The 16,191-nt window shown below is 56.1% G+C and overlaps 2 protein-coding genes across 5 annotated transcripts in view; one reads left to right on the forward strand and one right to left on the reverse strand.

Annotated features, from left to right (window-relative positions):
- FBXL19 (F-box and leucine rich repeat protein 19) overlaps window positions 1–11,031 on the reverse strand; it is a 26,523-nt gene extending 15,492 nt beyond the window's left edge. The window contains exons 1-7 of one of the 3 annotated variants that reach the window (XM_050773482.1): window positions 10,910–11,031; window positions 9,434–9,634; window positions 7,921–8,064; window positions 7,714–7,800; window positions 7,409–7,627; window positions 6,741–6,902; window positions 4,467–4,978 (exon numbers count right to left, since the gene is read on the reverse strand). In XM_050773482.1, coding sequence (XP_050629439.1) covers window positions 4,467–4,978; window positions 6,741–6,902; window positions 7,409–7,627; window positions 7,714–7,800; window positions 7,921–8,064; window positions 9,434–9,610 — 1,301 coding nt within the window. In that variant the 5' untranslated portion in view covers window positions 9,611–9,634; window positions 10,910–11,031. Of the gene's footprint in view, window positions 1–4,466; window positions 4,979–6,740; window positions 6,903–7,408; window positions 7,628–7,713; window positions 7,801–7,920; window positions 8,065–9,433; window positions 9,635–10,600; window positions 10,867–10,909 lie in introns of those variants that run through there. The other 2 variants (XM_050773483.1, XM_050773481.1) reach the window with 2 other exon arrangements.
- Window positions 1–16,191, forward strand: part of LOC126944241 (zinc finger protein 688) — a 437,324-nt gene that overhangs the window by 65,282 nt on the left and 355,851 nt on the right. The gene's annotated exons all lie outside the window — the stretch shown is intronic.

Raw genomic sequence — 16,191 nt, forward strand, 5'->3', positions numbered from 1 at the left:
TCATCAAAGCTGCTTGGCTTGCTACCTACAGGCTGAGAACTCCCAAACTTGTATCTTTCTCTTGAGCATCAGACCCACACTTCCTGAGCACACCACACACGTCAGTCATCTGAGCTCTTTACCTTCCCCGAACATGCTCCTTCTGAGCCTGGGGAATGATGCTGTTGCCCATACAGGCTCCTGGGTCAGAAACTCACCTGAGGGTTACCCTGCTGTCCCCACTGCCACTTAGTCACCAAGTCCAAGCCATTCCACTTTTTTTTTTTTTTTTGAGATGGAATCTTGCTCTGTTGGCCAGGCTGGAGTGCAGTGGCTCGATCTCGGCTTACTGCAACCTCCGCCTCCCGAGTTCAAGCGATTCTCCTGTCTCAGCCTCCCAAGTAGCTGGGATTACAGGCACCCACCACCATGCCCAGCTAATTTTTGTATTTTTAGTAGAAAGAGAGCTTCACCATGTTGGCCAGGCTGGTCTCGAACTCCTGACCTCAGGTGATTTGCCTGCCTCGGCCTCCGAAAGTGCTGGGAATTACAGTCATGAGCCACCACGCCCGGCTTTTTTTTTTTTTTGAGACAGAGTTTCACTCTCTCTGACCAGGCTGGATGGAGTGCAGTGGCATGATCTCGACTCACTGCAACCTCTGCCGCCCAAGTTCAAGTGATTCTCCTGTCCCAGTCTCCTGAGTAGCTAAACCACAGCTGTGTGCCACCATGCCTGGCTAAATTTTTTGTATTTCTAGTAGAGACGGGGTCTCACCATGTTGGCCAGGCTGGTGTTGAACTCCTGACCTCAAGTGATCCACCTGTCTCGGCCTCCTGAAGTGCTGCGATTACAAGCATGAGCCATCATGCCCGGCCCAAGCCATTCTACTTCTTAAAAAGTTCTTACGCCGAGCGTGGTGGCTCATGCTTATAATCCCAGCACTTGGGAGGCCGAGGTGGGTGGATCACCTGAGGTCAAGAGTTCAAGACCAGCCTGACCACCATGGAGAAACCCCCATCTCTACTAAAAATACAAAATTAGCCAGGCATAGTGGCGCGCCTGTAATCCCAACACTTTAGGAGGCCAAGGTGGAAGGATCACTTGAGGCCAGAAATTCAAGACCAGCCTAGGTAACAGCATGTCGCCAGTTCCTGCAAAAAGTTTTAAAAATTGGCCAGGCACAGTGGCATGTGCCTGCAATCCCAGCTACTCAGGAGGCTGAGGCAGGAAGATTGCTTGAGCCCAGGAGGTTGAAGCTGCAATGAACTATGACTGCACCACTAAACTCCAGACTGGGTAACAGAGACAGACCTCTCTCTAAAAAAAAAAAACAAAACAAAACAAAACAAAAGGCCTGGCAAGGTGGCTCACACCTGTAATCCAAGCACTTTGGGAGGCCAAGGCAGGTGAATCACCTGAGGTCAGGAGTTCGAGACCAGCCTGACAAATATGGCAAAACCCCAGCTCTACTAAAAATACAAAAACTAGGCTGGGCGTGGTGGCTCATGCCTGTAATCTCAGCACTTTGGGAGGCTGAGGCAGGCCAATCACCTGAGGTCAACCTTGTCTCTTCTAAAAAAGTACAAAAATTAGCCGCGTGTGGTGCTGTATGCCTGTAGTCCCAGCTAGTCAGGAGGCTGAGACAGGAGAATTACTTGAACCTGGGAGGCAGAGGTTGCAGTGAGCGGAGATTGCGCCCAGGCACTCCAGCCTGGGTGACAGAGCAAGACTCCATCTCAAAAAAAAAATATTCAGGCATGGTGGCGGGCACTTGTAGTCCCAGCTACCTGGGAGGCTGAGACAGGAGAATCACTTGAACCTGGGAGGCGGGGGCTGCAGTGAGCCGAGATCACACCACTGCACTCCAGCCTGGGCGACAGAGCAAGCCTCCGTCAAAAAAAAAAAAAAAAAAGTTATTGCAAATCTTTCCCCACTGCTGCTGCTTCTGTGCCCAGACCTGGCAGAGCCTCCTGAGTGGTTCTGCTGTGCCCCCACAGGCCCCTGCTCTCCCCAGCTCTTGTTCTTTTCATTGAGAGGTGCCATCTGATTATTTAGTCCCTCCAGGCACTGTGCTGAGGGCTTTGCAGGAATCACTTCACTTAACCTCACAAGGTGAGTATTCATACAAACCCAGACCGCAGATGAGAAAACCAAGGCCTGGAGAGGTATCGCTCTCCACACATGGCCACACAGCCAGTGAAACCCAAGGACGCAGACTCCAGGGCCTACACTGGGAGCCATTGCCTCTCGCTTTGTCTGCTTCAGGCCACACGTCTCCCGTTGAAGCAGAAATTAGGTCCCTTTCAGTCTGGCTCCCACATGCCAGGCACAGAGTTCGCCTTGAAGGGGCCTCAGCAAACATTTCCTTGATTAGTACATGAGGCGGGTGTCATCCCCTGCAACTTCTGTAACTATCTGCTTCTATGTTGCAGCTTAACTATATGCTCTTCAAGGGCACAGATCTACATTCTGAGGCCTAACAGGCTGTGCTTTCAGCAACTATTTGCAACTAAGTAAATACTGGCTACAATGAGGGCTCTTTCTCAGTAGTTTCTATTTCCCAGGTACTGTGCTCAGTTCTTCCTGTGTATTAGCTCAAGAAAACACTATGCAAGAGTGTTGATTATCTGGTTTTTCAGATGAAGAAACCAAGGCACAGGAAGTTAAGTGACTGGCCTAATGGTTTACAGCTTCATCAGCTGTAACCATAACCGGTAGCTCATGCCTGTAATCCCAGCACTTTGGGAGGCCGAGGCGGGCACATTACTTTTTTTTTTTTTTTTTTTTTTTTTTTTTTTGAGACGGAGTCTCGCTCTGTCGCCCAGGCTGGAGTGCAGTGGCCGGATCTCAGCTCACTGCAAGCTCCGCCTCCCGGGTTTACGCCATTCTCCTGCCTCAGCCTCCCGAGTAGCTGGGACTACAGGCGCCCGCCACCTCGCCCGGCTAGTTTTTTGTATTTTTTTTAGTAGAGACGAGGTTTCACCGTGTTAACCAGGATGGTCTCGATCTTCTGACCTCGTGATCCGCCCGTCTCGGCCTCCCAAAGTGCTGGGATTACAGGCTTGAGCCACCGCGCCCGGCCCGGGCACATTACTTGAGGTCAGGAGTTGGGAGACCAGCCTGGCCAACATGGTGATACTCTGTCTCTACTAAAAATAAAAAAAAAAAAAAAAAAAAATTAGCCGGGTGCGGTGGTGGGTGCCTGTAATCCCAGTTATTCAGGAGGCCAAGGCAGGGGAATTGCTTGAACCCGGGAGACAGAGGTTGCAGTGAACCAAGATCATGCCACTGCACTCCAGCCTGGGTCACAGAGTGGGGCTCCGACTTAAAAAAAAAACAAAAAAACAGATTCTGTCGCAGGCAATTTGCCTTCAGAGCTTACACTCTGGTACTTTTGGCTGCACAATCTCTGCAGATACCAGAAGGCACCAGTGGCCCCGAGCTGGTCCCAAAAGAAGACTAGAGTTTGAGTTCAGCCATGAACTTGTACTATAACTTCAGGTGTCCCTTTTCCCTCACAGGGCTGCCATTATGAAGGTCAGATCAGCTAACTCTGGTGCAGTGCCCAACAGGGAGCCTGGTCCCAGCCACAGCGAGTCCCTGGGAAAGAGCCTGATAGCCTCGTTTACTGCAACATTTCTTGGGCACTCACACCGCCCTTTGTCCCGTGCTAGGGACATGAAGATAAAACAGACACAGTTATCTGCTCCCACCCCAGCAACTGACGGGAACATGAAATGAGTAAATGAATGAAGGCTTGTCAACACGCCGAAGGCCTCTGTGTGCTCTACGAGGGGAACAGTGCACTGTGGGAGTTTGATGGAGAGAAGGAGGAATTTTGTTGGGGGCGAGATCAGAGAAGAAGACAAGAGGCTCCGGAGGATGACCGACATTTCTAATCGAGGCTGCAGGGATGGGGGATGGGCAGAGGGTGTTAGTGGTGGCTCCAGGGCAGAAGGAAAGCAGGAACTGAGTCAGGAGGTTCAAGCCTGGCTGTCTTTCGAGGGCAGGGGCAGCCCAGCACATGGCGTTCTCCTATGTGAATGGAACCAACCATCAGACTGTTTTCGGAAGTGGCAGTATGAGAAGTGACAATGCGGTACAGCGCTTAGTGCTATGGCTGACACACACCAGACACTCAATATAATCACTACTATTAGGAGGAAAGGCATCAGAGCCAAAGGGCCTAAGTTCCAATGCCTGGTTCTACCACCACTTCCCTTCCACATGACCTTGGGCCTCAGCTTCATCTGAAAAAGGGGAAAATAACCTCTACCTCAAAGTTGTCTGGGGGGTTAAATAAGCCCGTAAGTGCAAAGTAACCTGCATGTGGTAAATACAGAAGGATGCACTGTAATCTGTACACGCTAGAGAAGTATCCCCAATATAAAAGCAAGGCCCAGAGAGGGCCAGAGACCTACCGCAGGTCACCCAGCAAGCGGGAAGCCTGCTGGCCACGGAACGCAGGCCTGTCCAGGCCACTCACCAGCGGCTCCAAGTTCGGCAGACTCGCATGCAGATACACAGCTCCCGTGGCCCGAGGTGCTGGAAGACGCGAAGCCAGGCGGCCCGGGGCAGGGGGTGGTCGGATCCAGCAGCCAAGGGGAGTGTGTCGGGCTCAGGGCTTCGAGGCGGGGGCCGCACCACGTGCCGCTCCAGCTGTGGAGGCCGGGGTGGTGGGGCGGGGCCCAGGGGCCAGCTGAGCAGGGGCCCCCCGCTGCCAGGGCGCACAGCCCGCCGCCCCCCGCGGTTCTCTTTCTCGCCAGAGCTGCCCCGGGCTGGCCGTCGCCCATTCCGGGCCTCGCCGGGGGCTTCGTCCTCACTCAGCGATGTGCCCGAAGAGTCGGAGTCGGAGTCTGAGTCCGAGGAGGAAGAGGAGGTGTCAGGCACCCGTTCCAGCAGCTGGCACATCCGCTTGAAACGTTCTAACTTCTCCCTCTGCGGGGACGGGGATGGCACCGCTGGGCCCTCTGCAGAGGCCAAAGGCGGCTTTGGTTTCTGGAGGGAGACAGGGTTGATGCTGTTCTAGGGCCTGGGATACATTTTCCCACCCCCCCTACCCCGAGGAGTCATCAGGGGATGAACAGCCCAAGGGAGAGTCCTGAGTTCCAGCCCTGGCTCTGCTCAGGACAGTGGGAGACCTTGCTAAAGCCACTGCCGGGCCCTGGGCCTCAGTTTCCTCATTGGTAACAGAAGGGTGCTAATTAAAATAATTTCTAGCTGGGCGTGGTGGCTCATGCCTGTAATCCTAGCACTTTGGGATGCTGAGGCGGGAGGATCATGAGGTCAAGAGATCAAGACCATCCTGCCAACATGGTGAAACCCCTTCTCTACTAAAAATACAAAAATTAACTGAGCATGGTGGTACAAGTCTGTAGTCCCAGCTACTCGGGAGGCTGAGGCAGAATTGCTTAAACCCAGGAGGTGGAGGCTGCAGTGGGCCAAGATCGCACTACTGCACTCCAGTATGGGCGACAGAGGGAGACTGTCAAAATAAAGAAAAGAAAAGAAAAGAAAGAAAAAAAAGAAAAGGAAAGGAAAGAAAAGAAAATAAATTTCCAGCCCTTATGGATTTGCATGGCTTAGGCAATTCCAAAAGCAATAGGGAATGGAGAAATGAGAGACCCGCTTTGAGTCCTGGCTTGCCCTCCACTCTGGATGGCTGTGGGAAGCCCCTGCTTCATCATCTACTACCCAGACCAGCTGGAGCAGGCGTCTGTCCACCAACCGAGGGTAACAGTGACTGGCCCCATGAGCAGCACCCCACACCTGCTGACTCACTCCGTCCTCACAGTCCTAACGCAGTGCTGACCTGGGCCACTCTTTTCAGACATGAGGAAACTGAGGCTTAAAGGCACGAAGTGACTTGTCCAAGGTTACAAACTGACAAAAAGCAAAGGCAGGATTTGGACCCAATCAGGCAGACTCCTGTGTTGAGTGTCCATGCCAAGTAATATCTCAATTCTGGCTTTACTGTATGACTTGGACAAGTCTTCAAACTTCTCTGGGCCTTATTTCCCTTGAATCTAGGTAAATTTTATAGCTTACAAAGCTCACTGCCTTTCAGAACCTCATTAGACATATACAGTTCTGCAGAATAAGGGGGCAAGGCAGACAGCAGCATCTCCACTTCATGGATAAAGAAACTAAGGCCCCAGCACTTTGGGAGGCCGAGGCAGGCGGATCACGAGGTCAGGAGATCGAGACCATCCTGGCTAACATGGTGAACCCCGTCTCTACTAAAAATACAAAAAAAATTAGCCGGGCGTGGTGGCGGGCGCCTGTAGTCCCAGCTACTCCGCAAGCTGAGGCAGGAGAATGGCGTGAACCTGGGAGGCGGAGCTTGTAGTAAGCTGAGATTGCGCCACTGCACTCTAGCCTGGGCGACAGAGCAAGACCCCATCTCAACAAAAGAAAAAAACAACAACAACAAAAATAAGGCTCAGGGTGGCCGACAAGCTTCTAGGACCATACAAAGAGTAAACAGAGAAATTTGAACTCAGTTCTCTCCCCTGTAAGGCTTGGAAAGATGAGGCAAGTAGGTCAGATGAGCCCTAAGGGTTTTTGGGAAGTCAGGGGCTCCTGTGGCCTGGACACAACCCACCCTCCCACCCAACTCATCCCAGGAGTCCAAACGTCCACCGCAGCCAAGTGGGGCTGGGGCAGAACAAGGTGAGCAGGAAGGGATAGTCCTCAGGCTTCAAGGTGAAGGGTGGGGCAAGGGAAGGTGGGAAGGGGAGGGAGGAGGTCCCCGGCACACCTCCCAGTTCTCGGGAGGGAGCCCAGGGTGGCAGGATGAGAAAGCCTGGCTCGGATTCAGAACCCTGGGGGGCAGCAGGCCCGGGCCGCCTGGGTCCGATCCTCGGAGGAGGCAGGCGTCTCCACCCACCTTCTTCAGGTGCCTCTCTCGGCCTCCTTTCACCTACCAGGGTGAGAGGGAGATATGGGGGAAGGGAGAGACCCCATTAGGCCCTCATGGGTCAGAAATCTAAGGTCCATGCCCTCCTCTTAGACTACAAGTCCCAGAAGCCCCCGTCCCAGGGATAACTCTGAGCATGCTCACCTTGCACCCAGCGTCCTAGCCCACTGAGCATGCTCCATCTCCTCTTTCCTCCCCTCAGGCCCTCTCCAGCCCCTCCCTCCTCCCATGCAGGGATGATCTGAGCATGCTCTCTCCTGCCTCCCTAACCCACCCAGGGCTCCCAAAGCTTCCAGCAGTGCCAGCTCACCTCACCTGTCCCCCCCTCCTCCACATTGAGCATGCTCTATCCTCCCCCACCACCCAACTCCTGAACTACATCTCCCAACAGCCCTTGGGGGAACCCACGGAGCACCGCTCCCAGGCCCACACACCCCCACAGAACCAGCCAGGACTACAGCTCCCAGAATTCCTAAGGCCAGGCCTAGTGAGCATGCTCCGTGGCTCACCTTTTTCCTTGGGGTGGGGGGCTCATTCCCTGCCTCCCTTTCCTTTCGTTTGGGGGGCCCAGGCACGTCCTCTGGCGGGGGGCCGGCAGGCAGGGGGCCCTTGCGCCTAGGCGGGGGCGGTGGAAGCGGCGGCTCCTCTGTCAGCTTCCATCCGCTCCCCAAGCTGGCGCCCTCCTCGCCGTTGTCGGCCCTACGGCGGCCAGGCCCCTCACCTGAATCCTAGGTGGGACGGAAGCTGGGGGTGAGGGCCTGCACAGCTCCCCGACCCACCACCTACCCATAGCTCAACCCAGCCCAGCCCCTACCTTGCTGGTGCGGCCTTCCTGGGTGCAGCGAGGGCACTCCCAGCAGTTGGGGATCTCTGCATTGATGACACCCTCAGCCTTCCCCATCTGTAGGCAAGATGGCAGCGAGTGGGGGGTTGGCCAGGAAGCCCAGAGCCCGGGTCCCCCCGACTCCCTGCTCCCTGACAATCTGCCCCACCCCAGTTGCCAGGGTCCCAGGGCCATCACCTTCAGGCAGCCAGGGTGGACGATCTCGTTGCAGATTGTGCACTCCATGAGGCTCAAACCAAATTTCTCTTCCTCTCCCTCCACCGTGTCCTCCTTCCCAGCCTCCCCACACAAGAGGCACACAGCTGTGTGTGGGAGCACGGGCTGTTGGGGGAGAGGGGACATCAGGGGCCCCGAAAGCTAACAACAGGGGAAAGACCCTTCCTTCTAGGGACCCTGGCCAGCTGCCGGATGAGATGCAGCACCCACGGGCCAAGCTGGGTCTGATCCTGAGTTTGCTCCTTTGGGGAGTGCGACCTCAAGCAACTAATTTAACCTCCTTAAGTCTCCATTTCTGCATCTGCAGAATGGGGCTAAGAATCTTTCCCTCGCAGGACTCTTGGGAGAGCAAAATGATGCATGAGACACTGATACGTAGCTGTTACAACCTGTGACTGTTATAGCTGGACCCAGGGCCAGTGTGACCCTGAAGTGACAGCTGGCTTTGGAGAGGACAGTAACACTCAGAGGGTGGGGAAGACAGCTTGGGGTGATACCAAGGTCGCTCCATGAGAGTCCAAGCGTTGCTCTGAATCCCACCATGAACCCGGTTTTGGCAAGACCCCCTGGGAACACTACGGAAGTCGCTAGTCCTGGGGAAGTGGGGGCAGCCTCAGGCAGTGTGACTTTGGGGAAGACAGTGGTAGAACTGAGTCATGACAAGGATGCGGCAGAATCAAGGAAGATGCAGGTAGTGGGAGAAGAAAGAGTGAGGCAAGGGGTTGGGGGAGAAAAGAAAAGAAGTGAGGGGCTGAAGGGTGAAGAGACCAACCAGGAAAGAGCAGCAGGAGGAAGAGAGGGAGGTGGCAGAGTGGGGAGGGGGACGCAGGATGCAGCTGGCTCCTCGAGGCTGCTGGGGAAGGGCCGTGCTCTGGAGCCCAGGGACGCTCAAAGGATGAGGAAGGCAGGGCGGAAACCCATGCTTCCCTAATCCCTACTGTGTGCTGGGCCTTGTGGTAGACACATTCGCGTCCATGCCATTGTTTAATCTTTACAACTCAGCAAAGGAAACATTTTACAGAGAAGGAACCTGAGGTTCATTCAACATGATTTGCTCAAGGTCACATAAAGGGTGAGCTTGGCCTCAAATCCAAGACCACCCTTGGTGAGGAATAGGCCAGAGAAGGGCAAGACCTGTTGGAAGGGGCCATCTCTGGGGATGGGCCCCCTCTTGCACAGAGACCTCTTGGGGGGTGGTAAAGCAGGGGCTGGGCATTCTGTGGGGGTGTGACTCTGAGAGCTGGGAAGAGCCTCAAAGTAGGGACTAGGTCAGATCCTTCTGTGCACCTGGATGCTGCCCCTAGCTTGGAGCTGAGGACATAAATGGACGTTGACACAAACTAGTGAATGAAGGGAGGAAATGAGCTAGTGAACAAACAGCTACTCCACAGGACAGGCTGGGAGGCAGTCACCAGCCATCCCAGGGAGGTATTGGGAAGGGTGGGCAGAGCTCAAAGGTGGGGGCAGAACTCACGGCAGTGCACTGCCGGAGCAGGCACGACTGCTTCATGCGCCCGGGCCCCCCGAACTTCTTCATGTCTCGGCAGAAGTGGCAATCCCCGCACTCAGTTCGCACACAGGCCCGGCAGCGGCGGCAGCGGGTTCGGCGTCGGCGCGCTCCGGCCCCCGGCCCCCGGCTGCTCGACGACATTGGGGGCGTCAGCAACGCCGAGGGCTGTGGGTGGATGGTGGCAGGGTCAGATGGGCCCACTGGGGCCCTGGCCTGGGAGACTCCCAGCAGCTCCCTCCACCCATAGACAGCTAGAGCCTACCCTCTTCCCCAGGGGGACAAGGAGGTCACCCCGTCCTGTGTATCTGGGGGCCAATCCTCTACTCATGGCCTGTCTCCCTGCAGCAGCTCAAGAGGAGCCCAAGAACTGCTTCCCGGTCTAGCTCCTCTACCGCTTCCTCAGGGTCCCTCCCCTAGCCCCGGGAGCAGGAGGGGATACCCAAGCCCTCTCCTCTGCCATCCCCACACACTGGAGCTCCTTGGAAAGGTCAGGCACTCCTTGTTCGTGGTGTTAGCTTGGAGAGGTCCCAACTCTTCCCCTGTTATCAGAGTGTAGAATACCCCAGGCTCTCCCCATCCTCAATCTGGGGTAAATTGCCCAGATTCACCTCCCAGATACCCACAGATTCCTAGACGGAAGCTCCGGACTTTTCTTCCCCCCACCCCTCCACCGCCCTTCATCCACAGCAGCCATCCAATCTCTCTTCCCCTCAACCCAGTTATCCTCCCCAGATCTAGCGAGATCCTTGCCCCCAAGCCCCTAACGATCTCCTCTGCCCACTAACATCCCAGGGCTCTGACAATCCAGGAGATGCTTCTTCAGAGACCCTTCTCAGCCCAAGATCTCAGCCCCTCTTGTTCCCCACAGGGCTCCCTCCTCCAGGACATCCTCCTCTTGGATCCCTCAGGTCCACCTAGGCAATCTCCCAGATTCCTTGGGATTCTAGAATCCAGCCTGACATCTCCCCAGAACTCAGGTTGGGATCAGTCCTAGGCCCCCCAGCATCCCGGGCTGCTTTCATCCCTAATCATCTAGAATCCCTTGGGCTCCCCCTCCCATGGAAACCAGATCCTCCAAGATCCCATGTGGAATTAGAAGCCTGGAGGGTCTCTTTCCAGTCAGAGTCTTACCCCAGATTCCCCCTTTCCAGGGACTTCCATACCCATCCATGGGGCTAAGGGGCCCTCCAGCGCTCCAGGGGAGGGGCCTGGAGGGCGGCGACTGCAGGCGGGGGTGGGGGCTTTCAAGGAGAAGCAGGGTCTAGGAAGGAGGGCCAGTTCCCCAGGGTGGAGAGGTCATAGGAAGGAGGGCTGGAGATGAGTTTGGAGCAGAGAGAGGGTGAGGCTGGGGGCGGGGAAGGTAGAGAGAGGCCGGGCTGAGGATGAATGGGAGTGGGCGCTGCCCAGGTCTAGGGGTGAGGAGGAGCCGCATGAACCCACCTCACACGTGTCCCGGGAGCCATCTCTCCCTTCTCGGCAGCTCCCGGCGGGTCGGCGGCCATCGGCGGCGGGGGGGCCGGGCGGCGCGGGGCGCGGAACGCTCAGAACGCCGGGGTCCACGGCCCCCCGAGGGCGCTCGGCCCCTCCCTCCGGCGGAGGCCGGGACGGCGGCGAGTGGAGATGGGGGGCGCCGGGGGCGAGGCCCTCCCACGGGCTGCGGCGCGGCCCTTCCAGGGGGAGGTCCTGCTCTGGGGGGCTCAGTCCCTCAGCCCCCCCAGGCCAACGGGGGCTCCTTGGGCGCAGGGTGCTCAGCTTCTGCCCGGGGCCCACTCAGTCCCGGGTCCGAGTCCCAGCTCCCCCCCCCCCCCCCCCGCCCCACCCCGCCTCTCCCCAGCGCCCCTGGCCCTTTAACTGGCCCCTTCCCGGACCCCACTGCCCAGGGGTCCAGGGCCAGGCCTGGGCCCCCCCACCGTTTCCGGGGTTCAAACCCCGCCCACCGCCGGTTCCCGGGGAGGGGGGGGTCGCTGTAACCTGCCCCCCTCCCCTGGGCCCGCCCCTGGACTGCGAACCCCTGCCCTACGGCTACGAGGCGAGCGGAGGGGGGTGAAGGAAGCTGCTCCGGCCCCGCCCCCCCAGCCCGCGCGCACCCCCGACCTCTCCCCCTCCCCCCAGCGCGCGACCCTCGGGAGATAGGGATTTAAATAAAATTTGAATAAATCCCCCTCCTCAAGCGGGAGGGTGGAAGGAAAGGATAGCGGGGGAGAGGGAAAGGGGAAGGGGGTAGTTGGGGTGTCTTAACCCCCCTGGTCCCCCAGCCCCGCGCTGCTACGGCCCGGGGCCCTGGCCGCCTCTCTCATCCCTCCTCAGCTCCTTCCTCCTTCCTCCTCTCTTTCCCCCTCCCCTCCCTCCTCCTTCCCTCCTCCTCCTCCTCCTCCTCTTTACTCCCTCCTTCTCCCAGAGGAACCCCGCCCCCTTCCCCCTCCTTCCTCCACCACCTCCACTTTCTAGGACGAGCGCGCGCAGGGCTCGACGGGAGTTGTAGTCCTGCAGCCACTGATACTACGGGGAAACAATGGGACGCTGGGGGCAGCGGGAACTACAAACAGGATGGCGGAGGGCGTGCCCAGCCGGGAGCCAAGGATGCCGGGAGTTAGAGTCCCGTTGCCCCGAGGCTCCCAGTTGCAGAACATCGAGAAGGAGCGGGAACGATGACTACAAACAAGATGGCCTTCTCCCCCGACCCGACCTCCTTCCCAGGCACTCACACGCCCTCCTGTCCACAACCCTCCGCGTGTGTGATACCTGACGGGAGTCGCAGTCCATCTGCTGCCTTCCCGCTGCCATTTCTACTCGTCAGGAACAATGGAAAGGTGAAAAGGAACGAGGACTACAAGCAAGATGGCGGAAGAGGGACCTACACCTGACTAGTAGTCGATCTTACGAGGTGCGATGGGATTAGTAGTTTTCTAGCCTTCCAGTGTTCCTTCAGAATGGCGGAACCAGGAGGACGAGGAGACTACCATAAAGATGGCAGGCCACCTAGCCTCTCCCGGTCTCCGCTTTTCACCACCTTGGGCACCTCGCCCGCCTGTGGTCTCGAAATCCCCCCAACCAGTGGCGCACGGCCTGACGGGAGTTGCAGTCTCCCGGCTCACGTCTATCATCTCCAGTCGAGACAATGGAAGGGGATGGGGCGGGGCCACCGGCAAAGATGGCGGCTGCAGGGCTGGGGCGACGGTGACACGGGATGTGTAGTCCAGGCGCCTAGCCTCTTCCCTGCGGAAATAAGGGAGAGGACTACGATAAAGATGGCGACCTTGCCCCTCGACCTCTGCGCCGGTGCTTGCTGGGAAATGTAGTTCCCTGCCGAGCGCAACAGAGAAAGTACGTCGCTGTTGAAATGTGAATCCCTGCGGACACGCCAAATTGCGAGCCGACGGATACGGAAAGACTCTTTTCTCTTCTCCCCACCGCCCACCTCTGAACAGCCTGGCGGGAAATGTAGTCCCAAGCTTTCACTCGCGAGTGGAGGGGGAGGATTTATTTCACCGGTGGGGATCAGTGAGGCTAGGGGAGAAAGACGTCGGGCGATCCAGGAATAAAGAATGTCCGCCTCCCCATAGGGTGAGGACTTCGCGTTTCAGGGGAGGGCCCTTAAAGGAAGGCAGCAGGAATCCATCAGTCTTGTCGACCAGGGGGGCGTGGTTCTCGTCGAGAGTGCATTTACACTCTTGTACCCTAGAAAGCCTGGGCGCCTCCCACTCGATTCCTGCTCCTCAGACCTCCGGGAACCAGTGTCTTACAAGGCGTGCGGGCTCCAGGGAAAAGGACCTGGAGTCACAGCGAATCCCCGCCCCGCCCCGGGAAGCCACCAAACCTTGCTTTTTCTCATCTGCAAAATGGGGACAGTAGGGATAATGATCCCCACCTCGAAGCACAGTTGGGAGTGTTAAGCCAATATTCTTGTCACCAAAGTGCCCAACTCTGGCATGGGGCACGCGGTGGTAGATCCCTTTCTAAGGTCCCTTCCTGCCCAGCCGTTCTGGGAGCCCAGGAATCCATGATGCCGGACGGAGTTAGCTTCTGTGAGAAGAAAACTGACGGGCAGGCTCCTCCCAGCTTGAACCGACCCCAGCCCCTCCTCATCGGGGTCCTCCAGCGTCTGTTACCGAGCACTGCTCCCAGGGGGCGCTCAATCTCCATTCGACTGGGGTACTACAAACACGATTTCCGCAACGTGGAGTTGCAGGCGCTGCACGCTGTCCAGCCTCATCCCCTGCCTGATTTCCAGTCAGCCTTGGAGGCCTAGACACTTCAACTGCCTATGCAAATGGAACGGCTTCTCATCTCTCTGCCGTTTTTTGTTTTTTTGTGTGTTTTAAGGTCTTGCTGTGTCGCTTGGGTTGGAGTGTAGTAGCAGGACCAGTTTGCTGCAGCCTCGACCTCCTGGACTTAAGCGATCCTCCTGCCTCAGCCTTTTGAATACCTGGGACTTCAGGCACGCACCACCACACCCAGCTAATTTTTTATTTATTTATATTTATTTATTTATTTATTTATTTATTTAGAGACGGAGTCTCGCTCTGTCGCCCAGGCTGGAGTGCAGTGGCCGGATGTCAGCTCACTGCAAGCTCCGCCTCCCGGGTCTATGCCATTCTCCTGCCTCCCGAGTAGTTGGGACTACAGGCGCCCTCCACCTCGCCCGCTAGCTTTTTGTATTTTTTAGTAGAGACGGGGTTTCACGGTGTTAGCCAGGCTGGTCTCGATTTCCTGACCTCGTGATCCGCCCGTCTCGGCCTCCCAAAGTGCTGGGATTACAGGCTTGAGCCACCGCGCCCGGCTAATTTTTAAACTATAATTTTTTTTTTGTTGTTCAGACGAAATCTTGATATGTTGCCCAGGCTGGTCTTGAACTCCTGGCCACAAGTGTTCCTCCCGCCTTGGCCTCCCTAAGTATTGGGATTATATGGTGAGCCAGCAGCCATAACCCCCTTCTCAATCTTCCTCCTCCCCTGGAAAACCTGCTCACTTCTGACCCCAAGACAGCCCTCTCCCCTTCCCTCTTTCTCCTGTGTTTGGCGGACCAGCCCCAGCAAGGACTTGGTGGTTGTGGTTTTTCTATCAGGGATGTCAATGACTGGCCAGTGTCCTGTGAAGTCTCAACTTGGCAGAAACTTGCCCAAGGCTGGATGGGAGGCTCCTTTGCAGCTCAGGCTTTATCAGTCAGGAAATCCCTCGCCCTCCCTAGAGGATTGGCTGTCCCCTCTATCCTCACTGCTTGAATTTGGTGTTGCATGATTGATTTCTACCCTGTTCCCTCTGCTTGAGGGCTATCCTCCCCACGCCCATCTCACTTCTCCACCCAGTTCACTATTCATCCTTCAGGTCTCTATTTATGTATTTATTATTTATTGTTTTACTCTCTCACCTTTCTATTTTTTTTTTTTTTTTTTTTTTTTTTTTGAGACGGAGTCTCGCTCTGTCACCCAGGCTGGAGTGCAGTGGCCGGATCTCAGCTCACTGCAAGCTCCGCCTCCCGGGTTCACGCCATTCTCCTGCCTCAGCCTCCCGAGTAGCTGGGACTACAGGCGCCTGCCACCTCGCCCGGCTAAGTTTTTGTATTTTTAGTAGAGACGGGGTTTCACTGTGTTAGCCAGGATGGTCTCGATCTCCTGACCTCGTGATCCGCCCGTCTCGGCCTCCCAAAGTGCTGGGATTACAGGCTTGAGCCACCGCGCCCGGCCTCTCTCACCTTTCTAAAAGGTCTCTATTTAAATGCCACTGTCAATCCCAGCACTTTGGGAGGCCTAGGCGGGCGGATCATGAGGTCAGGAGTTCGAGATCAGGAATGGCCAGTATGGTGAAACCCTGTCTCTCCTAAAAGTACAAAAATTAGCTGGGCATGGTGGCATGTGCCTGTAATCCCAACTACTTAAGAGGCTGAGGCAGGAGAATTGCTTGAACCCAGGAGGCGGAGGTTACAGTGAGCTGAGATCGTGCCGCTGCACTCCATCATGGGCGACAGAGCAAGGCTCTGTCTCAAATAAATAAATAAATATGTCACTGTCCTGGCCAGTTGCAGTGGCTAACACCTATAATCCCAACACTTCGGGAGGCCAAGGTGATAGGATAACTTGAGACTAGGAGTTGAAGACCAGCCAAGGCAACATAGCGAGGCCCCATCTTTACAAAAATACAAAAATTAGCTGGACGTGTAGTCCCAGCTACTTGGGAGGCTGAGGGGCAAGGATTGCTTGAGGCCAGGAGATTGAGCCTGCAGTGAGCTATGACGATGCCACTCACTGCATTCAAGCCTGGGTGACAGAGCAAGACCCTGCTCCTGGACATATTACTAAGTGCTTTCAGCATTTCATTTGATCCTCAAAAAAATCTTATGAAGGCCGGGCATGGTGGCTCATGCCTGTAATCTCAGCACTTTGAGAGGCCAAGGCAGGTGGGTCACCTGGGATCAGGAGTTTGAGACCAGCCTGACCAATATGGTGAAACCCCGTCTCTACTAAAAATAGAAAAATTAGCCAGGTGTAGTGGTGTGTACCTGTAGTCCCAGCTTTTTAGGAGGCTGAGAAAAGAGAACTGTTTGAACCTGGGAGGCAGAGATTGCAGTAAGCCAAGATCGCACCACTGCACTGCCGCCTGGGCAACAGCGAGACTCCATCTCAAAAAAAAAAAAAAAAAAAAAAAAAAAAAATCTTATGAGGTTGAATTCCATTTTAGAGACGAGGAAACTGGGACCCTCAACTGTGCAGAACGGATGAGTGGTA

This window comes from Macaca thibetana, chromosome 20 (genome assembly GCF_024542745.1).
Source record: "Macaca thibetana thibetana isolate TM-01 chromosome 20, ASM2454274v1, whole genome shotgun sequence".
NCBI classification, from domain to species: Eukaryota; Metazoa; Chordata; class Mammalia; order Primates; family Cercopithecidae; genus Macaca; species Macaca thibetana.